Source organism: Serpula lacrymans (assembly GCF_000218685.1).
Source record: "Serpula lacrymans var. lacrymans S7.9 unplaced genomic scaffold SERLAscaffold_4, whole genome shotgun sequence".
In the NCBI taxonomy this organism is placed as follows: domain Eukaryota; kingdom Fungi; phylum Basidiomycota; class Agaricomycetes; order Boletales; family Serpulaceae; genus Serpula; species Serpula lacrymans.
The window spans coordinates 2,159,772-2,179,235 of record NW_006763293.1 but is presented as its reverse complement, the minus strand read 5'-3'; the positions used below and the strand labels follow the sequence as shown (position 1 = coordinate 2,179,235).

The 19,464-nt window shown below is 46.0% G+C and overlaps 7 protein-coding genes across 7 annotated transcripts; 5 read left to right on the top strand and 2 right to left on the bottom strand.

The window, feature by feature from the left end:
* Positions 1-405: 405 nt before the first annotated feature.
* Positions 406-2,213, top strand: SERLADRAFT_447019 (uncharacterized protein; the record flags this gene model as incomplete). The annotated part of the gene is made up of 8 exons (XM_007315831.1): positions 406-698; positions 753-793; positions 849-904; positions 961-1,097; positions 1,149-1,277; positions 1,336-1,603; positions 1,656-1,911; positions 1,972-2,213. The coding sequence occupies 8 exons, from the start codon at positions 475-477 to the stop codon at positions 2,211-2,213; spliced, it is 1,353 nt and encodes a 450-aa protein (XP_007315893.1).
* A 52-nt stretch (positions 2,214-2,265) lies between these two features.
* SERLADRAFT_414058 (uncharacterized protein) lies at positions 2,266-5,354 on the top strand (the record flags this gene model as incomplete). Its single annotated transcript, XM_007315830.1, has 9 exons — positions 2,266-2,272; positions 2,371-2,404; positions 2,478-2,779; positions 2,874-2,945; positions 3,003-3,217; positions 3,315-3,801; positions 3,858-4,155; positions 4,220-5,197; positions 5,327-5,354. 7 exons carry the CDS (start codon positions 2,485-2,487, stop codon positions 5,352-5,354), a joined length of 2,373 nt encoding a protein of 790 aa, XP_007315892.1.
* SERLADRAFT_447017 (uncharacterized protein) lies at positions 5,205-8,751 on the bottom strand (the record flags this gene model as incomplete). Its single annotated transcript, XM_007315829.1, has 10 exons — positions 5,205-5,237; positions 5,258-5,883; positions 5,940-6,122; positions 6,175-6,321; positions 6,372-6,947; positions 7,003-7,294; positions 7,349-7,661; positions 7,725-7,997; positions 8,052-8,419; positions 8,474-8,751. 9 exons carry the CDS (start codon positions 8,677-8,679, stop codon positions 5,449-5,451), a joined length of 2,793 nt encoding a protein of 930 aa, XP_007315891.1.
* A 580-nt stretch (positions 8,752-9,331) lies between these two features.
* Positions 9,332-13,076, top strand: SERLADRAFT_435565 (uncharacterized protein; the record flags this gene model as incomplete). The annotated part of the gene is made up of 15 exons (XM_007315828.1): positions 9,332-9,374; positions 9,434-9,533; positions 9,584-9,652; positions 9,705-9,999; positions 10,055-10,070; positions 10,124-10,234; positions 10,288-10,327; positions 10,381-10,433; positions 10,493-10,710; positions 10,793-11,310; positions 11,364-11,595; positions 11,747-12,133; positions 12,189-12,647; positions 12,702-12,916; positions 12,971-13,076. 15 exons carry the CDS (start codon positions 9,332-9,334, stop codon positions 13,074-13,076), a joined length of 2,862 nt encoding a protein of 953 aa, XP_007315890.1.
* Positions 13,077-13,358: 282 nt separating this feature from the next.
* On the top strand, positions 13,359-15,519 carry SERLADRAFT_461866 (uncharacterized protein; the record flags this gene model as incomplete). The annotated part of the gene is made up of 9 exons (XM_007315827.1): positions 13,359-13,394; positions 13,463-13,540; positions 13,684-13,715; positions 13,772-13,982; positions 14,038-14,291; positions 14,318-14,338; positions 14,394-14,566; positions 14,617-14,771; positions 14,821-15,519. The coding sequence occupies 8 exons, from the start codon at positions 13,480-13,482 to the stop codon at positions 15,228-15,230; spliced, it is 1,317 nt and encodes a 438-aa protein (XP_007315889.1).
* Positions 15,520-15,720: 201 nt separating this feature from the next.
* Positions 15,721-18,017, top strand: SERLADRAFT_461863 (uncharacterized protein; the record flags this gene model as incomplete). Its single annotated transcript, XM_007315826.1, has 11 exons — positions 15,721-15,865; positions 15,929-15,960; positions 16,013-16,217; positions 16,286-16,587; positions 16,645-16,817; positions 16,871-16,994; positions 17,046-17,076; positions 17,126-17,244; positions 17,297-17,379; positions 17,434-17,468; positions 17,527-18,017. 11 exons carry the CDS (start codon positions 15,805-15,807, stop codon positions 17,697-17,699), a joined length of 1,338 nt encoding a protein of 445 aa, XP_007315888.1.
* Positions 18,018-18,020: 3 nt separating this feature from the next.
* On the bottom strand, positions 18,021-19,388 carry SERLADRAFT_447013 (uncharacterized protein; the record flags this gene model as incomplete). Its single annotated transcript, XM_007315825.1, has 8 exons — positions 18,021-18,187; positions 18,240-18,378; positions 18,440-18,492; positions 18,554-18,702; positions 18,760-18,861; positions 18,918-18,988; positions 19,047-19,156; positions 19,215-19,388. The coding sequence occupies 8 exons, from the start codon at positions 19,244-19,246 to the stop codon at positions 18,133-18,135; spliced, it is 711 nt and encodes a 236-aa protein (XP_007315887.1).
* Positions 19,389-19,464: the final 76 nt, after the last annotated feature.

Genomic DNA, 19,464 nt, shown 5'->3' with positions numbered 1-19,464 from the left:
GCTTTGGCTTCTCTTGCGTGAGGGACATTGATGTCAAGCTGCGAGGCATCTATCGATGCGATTCATTTGCTTTTTTTGACGGGCTTTTGCGCTTCCGTGGATGTGACCTGGTGAAGGGCTATTTGGGGCAAGAAGGAGCCCTCATGAAGATTGCTACACTTGATGGTCCAAGTTTGCTCATAGATAATACGAGTCCATCAATACATTCAAAGGATGCCACAGCCATGATGCCAAAGAAAATATGAAAACTGAGGGCAATGATGTCAGATCACTGGGAAGATTTATGAACATCATACAGACCTTGAAAACTTGAAGTTTTCAGCCAACTTTGAACTCCGCGAGTCTCAGCTCACTATTCGGCAACCCGGTTGACATTGGATGCCGGACTCGGATACTTTTCCTGTTGCGATCATGTCCGAGTCCATCATTGCCAGTGACCTCGTTGGATCGTGAGCCGTGTACGGCCAGGAATCCATGTTGTACTTTCCCAGTATCAAAGGTCGCTATCCTGTTGGTGCGACAACATTTCAGCTTGCGGTTCCCTCGCCAATCACTGTTGGTACATCGAAAATCCGCGCGGGTGGGCAAAACGGAGACCTGAAATCAGCGCTCGTCGTGGAGGAGATCGCATTTACGGCTTATTATCCTGCCCAAGTTCGAAATATTAAGAGAACGAGAGGTCTGGATTGGTTAATAAGGTGTGTACAGTTCAACTTCTGACATGCAAGCGCTTAGTCCATTTTATCTGGCAGACCAATTAGAGAGTCACTTAGAGGTTATGCTCATTTTGCAGGTAGGGATATGTTATCTCCATGTGTAGTTTATCCGAATTCCATTCGTTATAATAGGTATATCCACCTGGATAGTCAGGCCTCTCGTGTATCTGTATGGGTCGTTCTTAAGAGTCAGTATTTGGCTTATGGAATCCATAGTCTTTTCATTTCGGTTCAATTTATGCAGGTTCCAGTACATGAGAATGCACCTCTACTAAGCCCTGTACTAGTTTCTGAAGACGCAGAACCGCCTAAACCAAACCAGAATTCGTGGCCTCTGGTTATTTTCTCTCATGGTCTAGGCGGTAGCCGGACTACATATAGGTATCGACAATATCTGTTTCTTGAGTATTCGGGTTATTGACGGATAACCAGTCAGCTGTGTATGCGGCTGGCTTCTTCAGGCCGAGTGGTTCTTGCCATGGAGCACAGGGATGGGTCTGGGCATGTTTGTGTTCCTTCAAGGTCTCCCGCGAAGCTGTATATTAAAGAGTCCGACATTATGTGAGTAGAGATGTATGACTCTTCATACGTTGCGATTAAATCTGATGGAAACTATCAGATGGAGTCCTGATACTAAAGATGAAGAACGCACAATGCTATCCTTCCGAGGTGATCAGCTTACATTTCGACAACACGAGATATACCTTGCATATGCAGCTTTTAGCAAGCTTGTAAAATATGGATATGAAGGACCAGGTAATGGGCTTCAGTTGACTGATGCTAGCAAAATAGATTGGGACAGCTGGACGCAGAAGGATGACGTTGTGCCAATTCAGTGCGATGATAATATAGCTTTAGCAGGGCACTCATTTGGAGGAGCGACCGTTGTGGGTTGAGCTTTTGAATTCTCTCGAAAGGCACCAATAACGCATGAATCAGTTCTCTATTCTATCGACAGATCCCCCTTCATCTGAGTCTACACCAATTCCAGTCAACAAAGCTCTCATACTTGACCCTTGGATTGAGCCCATTTGTTCTCCCGGCCCTTCGCCTGTGCCAAGTCCGAGGGATCGGCCGTTGCCTCGTTTACTGGTGATAAATTCCGAAGGATTTACGCTCTGGAAAGACCACTTCGAAAGGCTTGTTGGCGTCGTTGGAGTATGGGAACCCGCAGGACGGAGGTTGTTAACTATCGGTATTGTTATTTTACTCCATGCTGTTATTAATGTACTCATTCGTATCAATATATGCCTAGTTCGTTCGAAACACATTTCATTTTCTGATTTCCCACTACTTCCGCTCACAATAAAGAAGAAAGCACATATTGTTATGGACATTATTTCAAAGCTTTCGCTCGCATTTCTAGACGGCAGCATAGACAACGCATTAGATGATATCCGTACGCGGAAAATGGAGATCAAAATCGTTGGGATTAAAAAGGACGGTCGCCCTTCACGGCAGCTTGTTGGAGATATCGGAGACGTTATAGTGCATTGAATTCATATATTCTGTGAATCTTCTTGATAATCCTTCTTACCTTTTTTTAAAGGACAGGGGTATGTTGTGTGGTGATGTTTGGCACCTGGTGTACAGATTGTATCGATGTGACTCGTTTGGTCGCATAGATAATAATGCACTTTCAGCTTTTCCCCAGAACATCACCATAAGTATTTGGCCATCAAGGAAAAGTTCTTGATATTTCTGATAACTTGCTTCCGTCTTCTTTGCACGCCTCGTTATTGATTCTGACGTACAATCGAGCCTGAGCATGGCACCGACATCAGACGCATCCGTGGACTCATTGATTCCTCTGTTCAAGTCAATCGGTTTGACGCAATCGAAAGCAGCAGAGGCATCAAAAAACCCCAAGAGTGCGGGTGTACTTCGCGATGTTATCGTGACTCATGGGCTCGCTGATGTTGGTCTCGATGAAAAGCAAGCCGTGTTATTTGCTGCTCTGGCGGGACAGCTCATCAAGGTAGAGGGCATGGGTGAATCTGAACGCGATTATGTAGTGAAAGCGATTCTAGAGGGGAAGCTCAAATCTGTCGATCAAGTTACTGGTAAGTTTGATTATTCGGATAGTCTTTACTATGCCTGTGCAGTTTAGTGCTTGCTACAAGTGTACTGATCGATGCTGTTTGTCTTATCCTGTAGCTGCCACGAAATATCTCGAATCGAATCCAGGTCCCATCGATGACAATGAATTCAACAAATACTGTGGTGTCGGTCAGTTGCATCGATATCATATCTCATCCGATTCTTCTAATACGACTGTGGCCATAGGGTTTACCATTACCGCAGAAGAACTTCTAAGCTCTGCAATACGTTACATCGAAGATAGCACAGTAGCTGGGTGGGCTAACCTAGGCCCCACTATAAGTGGGTTGAAGGCCACGCCTGAGCTACGATGGGCTAACCCACTCGAGATGAAAAATGCTGTTGAGAAGGCTTTCACTGAAAAGTTCGGCACAAGAGAAGTTGGAAAGCCGAAAGGGAAGGTTAGTTTTTCTCCCTTTTCAGCATCTGCGCATTATCCAAGCGAGTCGACGCGGTTAAATCAACGGGTCCACTTACTGACGGCAGTATTTGTTGTAGGAGCCGAAAAAGGAGGGTTCTGCAAAACCAAAGGCGGCAGCCACGGAGACAGCATCACTGGCAAGCACTAGCACCAACACTAGGAAGTCTGTCTTCGAAGAAGGTTTTCTGGGTGCTCTGCATAAACCAGGCGAGAACACCCAGATACACCCACATCTTCGCGAACAGCATCTTGCATCAACAAACGGTCTCGTCTTCACCCGCTTTCCACCAGAACCTAATGGCTTCTTACATATTGGACACTCAAAAGCCATTTTTGTCAATTTCGGTTATGCGGCGCATCATGGAGGAAAGTGCTACTTGCGCTATGATGATACGAACCCTGAGAAGGAGGAGGCACGATATTTCGAGAGTATTCTCGAAACCGTTCGTTGGTTGGGATACGAACCGTGGAAAATCACATACTCCAGCGACTATTTCGATCAACTATATGATCTAGCGGTGGAGCTTATTAAACGAGATAAAGCTTATGTGTGCCATTGTTCTCGTAAGTGTGGCGATTTTAGGATTAGGCTGAATACTGAATATAATACCTGGTCTCAGAGGAAGAAATCAAAGCAAACAGGGGCGAAAAAGTGTCAGCGCCCAAAGCTTGCGCCCATCGCGCACGACCAGTGGAGGAGTCGCTAATAGAATTTGAAAAGATGAAGAACGGTCATTATCGACCTAAAGAGGCCAATTTGAGGATGAAGCAGGACTTAACAGATGGTAATCCTCAGATGTGGGATTTGACTGCCTACCGAGTATTGGATGCCACTCATCATCGGACTGGTGACAAGTGGAAGATTTATCCTACATATGACTTCACTCATTGTTTGGTTGATAGCTTTGAGAACATTTCGTGAGTAACTTCATGTCTGGCGCTCAATGCACTGACCGATTCAAATCCTCTCGTGATGTCTTAGGCATTCCCTTTGCACAGTGGAGTTTATCGCCTCGCGTCAATCTTATGAATGGCTATGTGATGCGCTTGAAGTTTACAAACCCAGACAGTCTGAATATGGCCGACTTAATGTGCAAGGTACCGTTATGTCGAAACGAAAAATTCTTACACTCGTGAACGAGAACTATGTCAACGGTTGGGACGATCCACGACTTTATACATTAATTGCTCTTCGAAGACGTGGGATCCCCCCAGGTGCTATCAAGTCCTTCGTATCAACTCTCGGTGTCTCCACAGCGGCATCTAATATCCAAGTTGCACGATTTGAGCAGACTGTCAGGCAATACCTTGAAGGAACTGCTCCACGCCTACTCATGGTATTGCTACCACTGAAAGTTACAATCGAAAATCTTCCAGAAGATTATGTTCTCATGGTGGAGAAACCGCTTCATCCCAAGGTCCCAGAACTTGGGACTTCCACCATTCCTTTCACGCGCACAATTTATATCGATGCAGATGATTTCAGGTTAGAAGACTCCAAGGACTATTTCAGGCTTGCACCCGGAAAAACAGTAGGGTTGTTCCAGGCACCACATCCTATCACATGTACCTCGTACAAAACAGATCCGACATCTGGAGATGTCATCGAGCTTATCTGCCGACTTGAAGATTCGGGCTCTGCGAAGAAACCAAAGGCTTTTATCCAATGGGTTGCAGAGCATAAAGCTTCAGGAAGCCCTGTGCGGATCGATGAAACTCGTATATTCTATCCATTGTTCAAGAGCGACAATCCTCTTGCAGCAATTCCTGACTTCAAAGCTGATATAAATCCAGATAGCTTGGAAGTCATCAAGGGTGCCATGGTGGAAGTAGGCTTCTGGCCTCTGGCGAAGCGTTTACTGGAAAATGCTCGCGCTGAAAGCAAGGCACAGGCGGAGCATGTTTCAGGAGACGTGAAGAGTAAATCGTACACTCCAAACGGGCAGCTTGCTGGGAAGGAGTGCGTGAACTTCCAGGGCCTGCGAGTTGCATATTTCGCATTGGATAAGGACACGAAAGCAGCGGCTCTGGATACCAACAACACCCATGGACAAGAGGGTGATTTTCTTGTATTAAACCGCGTGGTTAGCTTAAAAGAAGATTCAGGGAAGTCTTAGATGGCCAGAGGCGGGGTGAAGAATGCACAGGCTTTTCAATTACTTTACATATAATTTTAGAAGAAATTTGTATTTGAGACAACGAGGTATGATATCATGCAGCTACCAAAGCGTGTAAACTATAGATCTCCTTCCTGACAGTGTAGTACACATCAGAAACGTTACCCTCCAATTCAACTCGTCCCCTGGCTGTTTTTCGGACAGATACAGTCTCCTCCAGAGTGTCAGAGGGCTGATTACGTTTCGCACCTGCACCACAGATAAGCACACCTTCTCCGATCAACTCTGCTTGAATGCCGACAGAGGCTAAGCGAGTTTTAAGTGCAGTAAGCTTTAGTTCCCCGATCATAGTTGAATGTGGGAGGGTCTGTGTTGGCCGAGAACCTAATTGGCGTCCTCTTAGGAACAGTTTCCTGTCCGAAGAGTCTGAAGGAAGGGCGGAAGATATCGCAGGCTCAAGCACGGGGATAGTAGAGCTGACGTGGCTGGCCACGCGCCCAGTCACATAGCCCACTTCATTGTCTTCGAACTAGAAAGGATGTAAGCTCCAGGGCAACAGACACCTAAACCCTGCGCGTTACTCACCCTTGACATTTTGAGCGTATTGAGCAGCTCATCACTGAGCAATATGGAAAAGGTGTTCGTTTGTTGGCCAAGCCGAATGGTCTCACCTGTCGAGGGAGCATATATATCTTTTGTCATGGCGCGGATGTTGGCGCAACTGTCGATGAGGGCGCTGGTCGCACTATCTGGAGCGTGTACAATGATCTAGGAAAATGTCCTCAATGAGAGGCAGTGTTTCCTGCGGCAAAGTGCTCACCATTTTGCGTGGATTCACTTGCGGAACTATGGTCTTAACTGCACGTCCGTCATTCAGTCCTTCCATATCAACAAATAGCAGGCGGCATGCCAGTTGTATTTCTACATCGGAAGTGACAAACTTTGAAGGAGGTTCGCGCACTATCTTCTACACATTCGGTTCAATAAGAAGGTCCTCAAGTATAATAGTCGACTGACCTTAGCTTCTTCCTCTGCTTGTTTTCTTTTAGCTTCCTTCAATTCGTCGCTCTCAGCATCCTCTTCGAGTACTTTACCCTTCCGAAGCCACATTCCAACATCAATCGTCTCACCATATTCGTCCACCCTTCGTTTCTTCTCGACGTAAGGGAACATACGAAACCGCTGAGGTTGGCCACCTACAGTCTTGAAGAATGATGTCGATTTGGAGACATTCCCCTTGATATAGATATCGAATGACAATAATTGCTTAGTCAGCCCCTCATCCACGTCCAAGCCCCAGTCTGTGCCATCTTCTCCCCTGTCTGCTTTTCGTCGACGCCGAGCGCTTATTGCTGGACTGGATATTTGTTCTCCCGTATCCATTGCATCATTCTCAAGAGTTCGATCAACCTCGTCTTCTTCTTCGATGTCTGATTCAGAGTCCTCGTCGTCACTCTCGTCTTCGTCCGCTTCAAGCATCAGTTGATTGCGAGCGAGAGCAGCTTGTTGAACAGCCTCTTTCTCCTTGGCCACACGCTCTTTTGCAAGGTATTCTTCGAGTTCAGCCCCTTGTAAGGGAATTTTGGAGTTTATCTGTAAGATCGATGGGCCTTCATAAAAAGGCAGCTGGCGAGGTCAAGCGAATTACCTTTAGTTTCATAGTACCATCCATCATAATGTTGCTACCAATTTTCCCCTTGTCCCACTTGTCGTCTGCCCTTTGAGAATCATTCCACTTGTCAAATAATATTCGCCCAAGAGTGCCTTCTTCTCCTCGACTTGTCAGAAGGACCACATTGTCCGGAACTACAGCAAAATCTGAGAAAAGTAGTCGGGAAGGACCATGCGAGAGTGAGGCAGGCACAGCTAAAATAAGCTTAGGGTCTTTAGAAGAATAAGTCTGTAAGAGAGCCTGTGGGTTTGGGAAGAACTCTAGATGCCTGAGAGCGGAACAAATATTAGCCCTTTCCTCCAGACTGAGATCTGTTGCTTACTTGAATCGCAGTGCAAATGCACCTAGAGCTTCATCTTCTCCTTCATCATCTCTTCTCCTCTTATTACCACCTGACTTCCCACTCCCGTCAACACCGACATCTTCTTTGCTTACTGTACCACCAAGCCACTCCATCATACTGCGTACAAAAGTAAGCATCTCACGGCCATTGCGAGAAAGCAGGCAGATTGGGTAACGGAAATCGGCGAACTTCCAGTGTTGGTCAAGGAGAACAAGGAGTTCGAGTACACGTGTGCTAGAGTCGCAAGGGAGGAGGAGGGATGAACGTGATGAAAGGGTGGCACTTATTGTGTCTGAGTAGAGTTGCAGGTGAAACACATAAGCCATTAACCACTGACGTACAAGGGCGTACTTACCGATCAGTGCAGCATCTCGATCTTTCCTTCTGCTCGTTGTCACATTTGCCCGTTCAGCATCCGTAATAAGAAGATCAGGTCGGGCAAGAGCCTCGACAATACCACCAGAAGCTGGTCGAACGAGAACTGTGCCGTCAAGGTGACGTTCACGCATGTGATTTATGTCAACAGCGTAAAGTATTGTTCCGGCAGATGGGGAACGTATTTTCCATATAGTTCCACCAAGGGAGTGCCCGGCATTGTAAGGAGTAATTGTTATACCCTGGCATTTTCCTGCAATGTTGGATAGTTCAGATTCGCTTTAGTAAAGTGCACAGTAACACGTACCTTGCAGATGAGTAGGTTGGGAATATCTCAGAGTGTTCATAGCATCATACGCATCGTGAACTTCAAGCACAGTTGCGATGTATTTGCCACTTGTTTTTTTGGGCTGTGACTCAGGTGATTTTTGAGACCCGCTTTCTGTTCCTTCCAAGGCACTGTTATGATGTTGGTTTTCACTATCTGTATCCACATCCTGCTCTTCCCTGATTCCCTCTACATCCTCATTGGTCGCAATACGTCCCGTGGCTTGTACAGGAAGGGTGCTATACGCAGGTGCTTTCAGGCCCCAGCGAGAGTAAGCATATGCATAAAGCCCGGTATGTGCGAGGTCTCCATGAGAGAGGAGTACAAGATCAACTGTAGGCGAGCACCTTGCAGTAATGTATTAGGATACAATATTCAGCGTAAGAACTGTATGAGCGTACTCTCGTAAGGCTTGGCAGTATTCCTCCCAGTGATATGAGTGCTGTCGTAAGTCCTCTGATTTCACTGCAGAGGAGGATGGTTCTGGACTCCAATCCGGAGACCCACAGTCGAGAAGAATACGGACGTCGTCGACTTGTAGGAGATATGCGAGTGGAACTGTCCGTGACGAGCGTGCAGCGCCAGAAAGCGGTGTGAAGGTTATCATCTTTGCTCAACAAAAATTGAAGGATTTTCAAATTTGCCTGTTAGTCGGAGGTAGACTCATAATGCCGGTGCCAGTGAGAGCTTCAGCCACAGTGTTTGTTTGTTTCAAAGGCTCTTGCCAAATAATCGGGGCTCACCGCCGCGGCGACTGTACATCATGATGTAGTACGTGTACGTTAAAATCGACAGCATGTGGTACTGCGATCCATGTGATACTATCCAGTCTTTCCGGCATCATAGCTATTTGTACATCGCATCAAATGATGCAAATACGTTCATGCAGGACGACCACATGTAACTTACTGTCCTGGGATGCTTCAGCCCTCCCACTGCACTATGAACTTTTTCTGGATCGTGATCAAGTTAGCCGCAAGGCATAGGACGGGGCTACTTTTGATGTCGTCTGCAGAATGTATACGGCTTGGAGTGAGGCAGAAACCAATACTGCATTCATGGATCGTCTTCCTTAAATAACTGTGACGTCATGTACATTGGATCGGTGAGAATGCAAATACAAACCAGCATCGTGCTTATTTGCAAATACTTATTGTGACTTGTTCCAGTCCGAAGCGTTCTGCTGGTCTCCATCCCCTAAACGCTACTGCGCTCCACCCACTGTTCTTTCGTCTTCTTTCAGGTTTGCAGCAACCGTAATGCCTGTCTCCACATTTTCAGCTGCTGCCAACATCACTCCAGGTAAGAGACTCGTAGAAATATCTATGTCGGACCCGTTTTGCTGACTCAATGTGCGGTAGTCGTCGTGAAGACGTTCTACACTCATTCAAAACGAAAGGGCAAGAAGTTGAGAGAGCATGTCAAAGAAGATGAGGCCAGGGATGACATATTCTTCGACGAGTATGTACATTTTCAATCCCATGCTATTCAATTCGTTCACAACGCGCAAGAGCGTTCAATATAGTGAAAGCATTCATTCTTATGGGGACAAAGAATACAGTAGAATCTCTTCAAGCTTTGTAAGTCACTTCTTGTTCCCGTCCTAGATTGTTTTGTGTTTATGCATCCTAGTACCAACACTCATGTGCCTGCCTCGCCATGGGCCGCTGTCTGTCCTGTCCGTATACCATTCTACTCCTGTAATCGTGCTGCCGATATCCTCATCGATTGGTTTGGTCCTGAGGATCTCAAGCTCATTGTTGGAGGTGAAAAATGGTGGCAAGTACGTGGATTAGATGGCATCGACGGCGAATGGATAGCAGAGAAGGGACAGCTGAGCGACGAGAAATTCAATATCAACAGTACACAGAAGCTAACAGATTCGCAAAAGGAGATAAAGAGAATGGAACAACTAGAAACAGTTATGGTAAGAATTGTTTTCCGAGATGATAATAAATCCTCATATATGATGATGTGTTTAGCTTTACGTTCACGGAGGTACGTTCCTAATGGTTACTCTGCTTTAATATATCTTCACTTTGACTACACAGGAGGGTATTTCTGGGGCTCAATAAGTAACTTGAATAACTATCTGTATCAACGCTATCTGAATTTACTTTTTCCCCCTGCAGATACTCATCGCTATCAGATTCTTCGTTATGGTGTGTTACATTCTCTGGCTTCCGTTCAGGTCATGATATTCTTTTCAAATTAGCCCGCAAAGCTAAGGGACGTGCATTTGCTGTCAATTATCGGTATGTGTTTTGATGATAGAACATTGACGAATCGTTGAACCATATTTTGCTAGCAAAGCTCCGCAATACCCTTGGCCTTGCCCCCTGCAAGATGTTTTGGCAGCATGTAAGGGTGTTCCTTGAGTATCATCCTTCTTGTCATCTATAACAATAAATCATTCTCAGACCTTTATCTCATTGATCCCCCGCCTAATGCTGTACACCAAGCAGTCCCAGCCTCAAAGATCGTCTTTGCAGGTGACTCAGCTGGTGGTGGTCTTGCTCTGACAGTCCTTACGATCTTACGCGACGTGGGTATGCCATTGCCTGCTGGTGCAGTTCTCATCAGTCCATGGGTAGATCTGACACACAGTTTTCCGAGTATCATGAAGAACACCGAAACTGTGAGTTTTATTTTCCGCCAGCTTTCACCAATTTCCAAACTCAAAAGGTGTTGATTAATGTTGGTAAAAAAAATAACGATAGGATATCATTCCACCGCATGGTTTTCTCAGCAAACCCTCGGTTCTTTGGCCTGTCGATGTTATTAAAGATGGAGGGCGCGTGACGAAGGCTCAAAGCAACCCTCCACCGAAACCTGGCCATGCTGATACCATGTGGCCAGAGCAGGGGCGTGTCAAGAAGATGATGAAGCGATCCCAAGGTCACACAAAGGTACCGAAGGATGTAGGAAAGGAGAAGAGTCCGCAACCTCAGGACACGATGATGTCTTTTGAACACGGAAAGGATGACATGGAAAACAATATGGGTGGGGTCGATGGAGCAAGCGCCAACACAGATAAACGCGGTACTTATAAAGTAGAAAGTTCTCTCCCTCATGGCGAGGGTCTCATTGACGGCCGTGGACCTGACTCGAGACCTAGTCTACCAGACCCTGATGACATCGACTTTTGGCAGCCCAAGCCGCCAAAAGTACTCATGAAGGATCCGCACAGTGTTCCATTGGAACTGCGCTCCCAAATCCAGCAATATGCGACTACCGAGTGAGCTCAGAGTCTGATGGTTTTTATCATATATGTTGAAACATTTATGGCAGGCAGCTTTCTCATCCACTCGTCTCGCCGATCCTTCAGGGCTCCTTGGGTAACCTCTGCCCTCTGTATATTATCACAGGAGACGGCGAAGTTTTGCGTGATGAGATTATATATCTCGCACATCGCGCTGCTCACCCAGATGAATATCCTGTTCGCGAGGGTATATTAAGGGATGGCTGGAGACAGAAGGAGAATGCTAAAAAGTTCACGAAACCCACGAAAGTGCACCTTCAGGTCTTTGATGGCAAGTAATGAACTGCTGCTATCAGTAGTGATGTCTCCACTCACTAACGTGCTGTAGGGATGTGTCATGTCTTGACTGTCTTCATTTTCACCCATAGTGTAAGCACTATATGCTTGGTGTCTTATCTGCCATTTACAATAGGTTCTGCAGGCGAAATATGCTTATCGATCTATTGCTGAATTTGTAAAGCACGTCACACAAAATTCTGATGAGCATCTCGCTCAGAACCCTTTCCCGGAGCTTCATCGTCCAGCTTCACACATTTCCTCTGATAGTCATTCTGACAAACAGAACAAAACATCGCATCAACCTAAACATAAACATAAAGAAAAGGTAGTTGACAAATCAGTACCGCTGCATCACACCACGTCAAAGAGCTCGCCATCGCAGAAGGAGAAGACTGACGTGCAGCTATATAAAGAGAACGAAGACGAGCTTGAGAAGCAAATACAAAATCACAAGGCAGAGCAGGTCCCATGTTTGGCCCACGGAGATATGCCTTCAGTACGGGTCGTTCGTGACCAAGAGGTGTTGTTGCCAATTACTTCATTATCCTGTGTGTCTCACAATTTGTCGTGTACAGCATGATATTCCAAATGTTCTCATGATTCGTGAGCGTGTCGATATCCGGGGGCACGTTCGAGCTATGGAGCCAAAGGACCAAATACCAGCGCTAGCATTGAAACCTGCTGAGGTTGGCATCATAAAAGAAGATCCGCTGTTCAAGTGGCTGCAAGGTCAGGAGGAATGGGACAAGCGTTATAGAAAGACTGCAGAGAAAGTTATAAAGAAACGTCTCGAATATACGGCAAAGGCACTGTTGATGATCAGCCACGCAAGAGAGCAGGGGTTAATACTTGAAGGGGAAGGTCGCACTGGTAGCTCACCCACCCGTCCAAAGACGGAAAGAGTGAGTTCTTCTGCGACAGGTTCTTCCTCGCGCACAACCCACGGGAAGATCCAGGAAGATAGAAGATGGGGACCCTTGGACCTCGCAGATGAGAGGCCGCCACCGTCTGCTATAGCTGCAAGGCTCGATACTGTACGTCACCCTTGCTGGCTTCGTTATCTAATGTTTAATCACAACATCGCTTAGCCTGAAGCACTTGCACTCATTAAGAAGAGTATCTACCACACTGCTCCCGCCACACATAAAACAGTGCCAAAGATGAAGACATCAGATGCTATCAGGGCAGCGTTTGACCCCAACGATGATCCATACAGGCCACCGGACCAGTCTGTCTCTGAACAGCAGGTTCGCACTAGTGTCATGCACATCCATGGACTGAGAGTATGGGAGTCGCTTGTAAGGTACGTGAGCAAAATGAGGCGATGACATGGTCAGTACTTGATTACGTATTTTAGTTACTTCATGCGCAAGAGCTCGATGAAGGCGGGTAATGGCGTACGCGCTGCTGGCAGCCTGGTGGCTGGGGCTGGGAATAAAATTGGGGTAACGTCGTCTGATTGACCGTGACGTGAAATCATGAACTATTAGCGTCCCACTGGCGCATTGCATTCGTTATGTTACATCATATAGCCTTGTTTTTAATTCGGATAGGACGCTGAACGATGTACATGTGTAGCATAGCCGTATAAGTACAATATTCATTCACCATGCAGACTTCGTGTTAGCACCTGGTGGCACGGACCAATCAGAGGAATCGCTGGGGCCAATACAATTGAGGCGTGGGAATGTATATTAAGTAAGCGACATGTGCTTGTCGCTCTTTTAACCCTTGGCCCTTTCTTTGAGCAATCACCCCATCCTCGACTTTCGTCCACTCCTGTAAGTACTTTTCTACGCGTCGTTCCGTGTCGATGGCACAATACTTATAAACTATCTTCACAATCCAGCTCCATCTTTCGAAAAAATGCGTGAAGTCATCTCCGTGCACGTTGGCCAAGCTGGTGTCCAGATTGGTAACGCCTGTTGTAAGTATAATGAATTTGCATCAAATCGAGTAGTGGATTTGGATCTGGCAAACATATTTTGAAGACGCGTCCACTCGCCTTCCTTTAGCTGTAATCGATGACTCATGAGTGGCACGATGCTGATAATCACTTGATTCTTCTAGGGGAACTGTACACCGTCGAGCACGGTCTCAGTGTAATTACCATTTTTCCTCTTTTATTCCACATTCGATGTTAATCGATAATATAAAGCCCGATGGCCGTCTTGTTGAAGGTTCGCCCTCAGCCAACGATGATGGCTTCAGCACTTTCTTCTCGGAGACGTCGTCTGGTAAACACGTGCCGCGTTCGCTCTACATTGATTTGGAGCCGAATGTGATCGACGAGGTCAGGACTGGAACATACCGGAGTTTGTTCCACCCAGAGACCCTGGTCACGGGCAAGGAAGATGCTGCTAGTAACTGTATGTAATCGCATCCTTGGTTTCTATCTTGCTCGTTTTCATCAATGTACCCTAGACGCACGTGGTCACTACACCATCGGAAAGGAGCAGATTGACGTTGTAATGGACAAGGTTCGCCGTTTGGCCGATAACTGCGCGGGTCTCCAGGGATTCTTTATCTTCCATTCATTTGGTGGTGGAACTGGTTCTGGTTTCGGTGCTCTTATCCTTGAGCGTCTTTCCACTGACTATGGGAAGAAATCCAAGTTAGAATTTAGTGTATACCCTGCACCTACAATGGCCAACTCTGTTGTTGAGCCCTATAACTCGGTGCTGACGACACATACGACTCTGAGCACTCGGATTGTTCATTCATGGTACTGTAACTATATCTTCCTTCTATCGGCGAGTCTAATTCGCCTCATTGGCTAGGTTGATAACGAGGCTATTTACGACATTTGCAAGAAGAATCTCAACATCTCTTCGCCTAGCTTCACCAACTTAAACCGATTGATTGCTCAGGTTGTTTCATCTATCACTGCTTCTCTTCGCTTCGATGGGTCTTTGAACGTGGACTTGAACGAATTCCAAACAAACTTGGTTCCGTAAGTAGTGTCGCACTTCAAGTTGTGTGTTACGCTAACAGCTAGCTCAGCTTCCCTCGAATCCACTTCCCTTTGGCCACTTTTGCTCCTATTATTTCTGCAGAAAAAGCTCACCATGAGCAGAACTCTGTAGCGGATATGACATTCTCTTGCTTCGAGACCGGTAACCAGATGGTCAAGTGTGACCCTCGCGAAGGCAAATACAGTGAGTGCCGTAGTTGTAATGTTAATGCACACACTAACATATGTATTAGTGGCATGTGCTCTGTTGTACCGTGGTGACGTCGTTCCCAAAGACGTCAATGCTGCTGTCAGCATCATCAAGACGAAGCGGACGATTCAATTTGTTGACTGGTGTCCCACCGGTTTCAAGCTTGGTATTTGCAATGAGCCCCCAGCGTATGTTCCTGGAGGTGATCTCGCCAAAGTCTCGCGTAGCATGTGCATGTTGTCGAACACGACTGCTATTTCTACTGCATGGAGTCGTCTTGACCATAAATTCGACCTTTTGTACTCGAAACGTGCCTTCGTTCACTGGTATGTGGGTGAGGGTATGGAAGAAGGCGAGTTCTCTGAGGCTCGGGAGGACCTTGCCGCTTTAGAAAAGGATTACGAGGAGGTTGGCATCGATTCGGCTGACGTCGAGGAGGCCGGAGAGTACTAGATGCTTTCTTCTTCGCTTCTTTTTTTCCCGCTAGGTCGTAGTCCGCTTATAATTCTCTTTACTATTGTCTTTGTCATGAATTTTTACGTATACCGCCATTGATATCCATTTGTCTTTACCTCGTGCATTTCTATCTTTTTTTTTACCTACGGAAACAAAATATTACGACTCCTTGTAGTGCAGGTTGTGTGATTTTAGTAACGATTATGAAGCTAGTTGAGGGCACGTACTTGAAGTTGTGCCTTGCTGTCTCTAATTAGTGCAAATGATATATCGGACAGACAAAAAATCATGACTGGCGTGCACGATGAATCTTGTCAATGGTTGATATACATTGATAAGTTAGTCTGTATGCGTACCAACAAATGTCTGAATGCCGGATTTCTGGAAATCGAATTTATGCAAAACATATTATGGGTGTCATTGAGCGGTTCTGGCTGTTGCCTAAAAGGGCATTTCGTTGCAGCGACATTTTTTGTTGACTCCCCTTGCCCTTCGAACATTTCTTGGGTGACCTTTTCCTCCGTTCCACCACCCGCCCACGACACATCCACCATTCATCAACAACGACAAGATGCGTGAAGTTATCTCTCTCCATGTTGGCCAGGCAGGTGTACAAATTGGCAACGCCTGCTGTAAGTTGTCCCTGCAGCGTTATGTTACTTGGTGGCAAACATTGTACTGATGGTGGTTGGCAGGGGAGCTGTACACTTTGGAACATGGCTTGAGCGTAAGTGTTCTCCTTTAATCGACTACTATGCATGTTAAAACTTTTTGCCTAGCCTGATGGTCGTGTCATGGATGGCTCAAACACAGATCAAGGCTTCTCGACGTTCTTTTCTGAGACTGGTGCAGGAAAACACGTCCCTCGTTCACTTTACATCGACCTTGAACCTGGTGCGATTGACGAAGTAAAGACGGGTCCCTATAGGTCTCTTTTTCACCCTGAGACCATGATAACAGGGAAGGAGGACGCGGCAAACAACTGTAAGTCGTAAAAAAACACAAACAATGTTCGATCTTGATTGCTTATCTTTTGGGATATCTTCGCAAAGATGCTCGTGGACACTACACTGTGGGCAAGGAGCTCATTGATCCCGTGATGGATAAGCTCCGCCGCCTTGCGGACAATTGCTCTGGTCTACAAGGATTTTTCGTGTTCCACTCCTTCGGTGGAGGTACTGGCTCTGGCTTCGGTGCTCTTCTTTTGGAGCGCCTGTCGACAGATTATGGCAAGAAGTCGAAACTGGAGTTTTGCGTGTACCCCGCTCCTCAGATGTCTAGTTCAGTTGTGGAACCCTACAACTCTGTCCTTACTACGCACACGACTCTGGAGCACTCTGATTGTTCATTCATGGTAAGTTGGTTGCATTAAAACCTTCGAGATGGAACTCTAACGCAGCAATCGTTTCAGGTTGACAACGAGGCTATATACGACATTTGCAAGAAAAACCTTGGAGTTTCTCAGCCCAGCTTCACCAACCTGAACCGCTTGATTGCACAGGTGGTTTCATCGGTCACCGCATCCCTGCGCTTCGATGGTTCTCTTAACGTCGATCTTAACGAATTTCAGACCAACCTGGTTCCGTAAGTCTGACTTTAATGTGAACTTGTTGTCCATGTATTGATATTTCTCCCAGTTTCCCTCGCATTCATTTCCCTTTGGCTACTTATGCACCCTTACTGTCTGCTGACAAGGCTACTCATGAACAAAACTCCGTTGCTGAGATGACTTTCTCTTGCTTCGAGCACGGTAACCAGATGGTAAAATGATAACTTTTTAATGTGTGGCAGATTTTTAACACCACTGTTCAGGTAAAATGTGATCCCAAGGAGGGCAAATACAGTACGAGATTTTGGCTCAACTTTCTTGCATTATTCTAATTTATTTTCAGTGGCGTGTTGCTTGTTGTACCGCGGTGATGTCGTTCCTAAGGTTGTGCAAGCTGCAGTTGCAAGTATCAAGACCAAGAGGACCATCCAATTTGTTGACTGGTGCCCGACTGGTTTCAAGGTGCGTTCTATGTGGTATTGTTCGTATAGCCTTCGTTGATTGGCGTGCTTAGCTGGGTATATGCAATGAACCCCCTGTGCATGTACCAGGTGGAGACCTCGCTAAAGCTAGTCGCAGCCTTTGTATGCTTTCGAAGTGAGTGTAATTGGGTTTCATATCGTCTACACTATGTTGACCGCACATTTGCAGCACCACTGCCATTTCTGCCGCCTGGGGTCGTCTTGGTGAGACCAAAGCCGCAATTTGTGAATATTATTTTGATTGCTCACACTACTTGTGCAGACTACAAGTTTGATCTGATGTACTCCAAGCGCGCATTCGTTCACTGGTATGTAGGTGAAGGTATGGAGGAAGGCGAGTTTTCCGAAGCCCGTGAAGACTTGGCAGCACTGGAAAAAGATTATGAAGAAGTTGGTACTGACTCTGCAGATGCTGAAGAGGAGGGCGAGTATTAGACACGGCGATTCTCTCTTGATGATGATGGTATAATAATTCTGGTGACCTGTTCAATTTGTTTCGAGTTCGTTTGTTTCCGTTATCTATCGCATTGCTGCTTTCGCTTGTGGTATTGATATTTCCGCATACATACTCAGGTTTTGCTTGTGTTTGCTTATTTCTTTACAAGAAAAGACCTAACATAACACTTCTTCTAGTATGGTAATATGTTTCCGAATATTGTCCATATCATGGGTCGATATTGTTATGAGGAAAAGTACATTTCATGGTTTGCCTGTGTAATGGAAAAAATCGCAAAGAAATGATTGCATCGATTTATTATTATCGACTATGACTTCTACATCTTCTATCGAATCAGGTATTGGTTCTTCTGTGCGTCAATTGTGTTTAAGAATGATAGTTGAGATCCCTCTATTGCTGATCGGAATTGATCTAATCTATGTTGATCGTCACCTCGATCCCATTGGTTGTCATCTTCATTGACACACTATCATATATATGAGCATATGGCAAGTAAAGTAGGCTTAGTTGTCCCCCACCTTGACAGATTGTTGACCAGAAAGTCGGGATTGCAACCTTCCATCTGGGCTTTAGTATGCGTGGTGATAAGACCCAAGGTCTTACACCCTGCAGCTTGGCCACTGCGGACACCAGCAGGAGCATCTTCGATTACTAGACCTGAATACGGAGGTCATTGTTGATCAACCATTGGTTTAGAGAGAAGATGATAGGCAGCTACATTTTTCAGGATCGACGCCACATTTCTGTGCCCCTAGTAGATAAGGATCAGGTCTACGGTAATGTAGTAGTAAGCAACCAGAAGATGTCATTCGTTTACTATAAGGCCTCGTACTTTGGTTTTCCCTGTTTAACGTCTTCAGCAACGACAAAGACGTCTGGAATCGCTATGCCCGCTACTCTTAAGGCTGAAGATGCATAGTTTCGCGTGGCGGAGGTACATATAGCCCAACAGGGCTTAGGGTAGTTTTTCCCCGGAAGCAACTTGGAGAAGCACGTCAGAGTAGGTTGGTGGAACTGTTGGATCCGTTAAACACATACTTCGTCCATGATGGGGCGTACGCCAGAGAGTAGGGTAATTCCTTTGCGTCCATTTTTTGTAGAGGAGTCGATGATAGCCTGTTCAAATCGCATAGCTTCTTTCTATAAGGTATTTGGCTATTATAATCATGAAGATTTCATTATTCGGCGGTGCTGACTTCAAGTTCTGCGTCATCTTGAATTCCACAGTGTTTCTTCAGATTTTCGACGGTTCTAACACCATGCGAAGCTGAGGAGGTAGCGCGTTTGAAAGTGTTATCAAAGTAAAATAATGTGTGAGTACTGACTGCTGAGGATTGCATGGATGTCTAGGCCAGGGTACGACTCCGCAAAAGTCTCCCATGCTCCGACGACACCTGCAGTTGAGTCGACTAGTGTCCCATCCATGTCGAATAATCTATACGAGTCCAACATTAGTGTAAAGTCTGATAGATTCAGTGAATTGACCCGCATACATAGCATCAACGGTGAGAATTGTGGTGGGCATCTTTTCCCTCGGCCACTACGTTGAAAGATGCGCTACAAGGTGGGAGTACAAACCGAAAGTACCCTGACCCTTTCAGCTGTTAAGGGAAAGATGGCTCGATAAAAGGCATCGGGCCGGACATCGTTCACGTTCGTTGAAGCACAAGGATGATAAACCGATATTTTCCCGAACGGGAAAGCGTTCCTATGTTTGGATCCAAGGCTGTTGCCAAACAAACG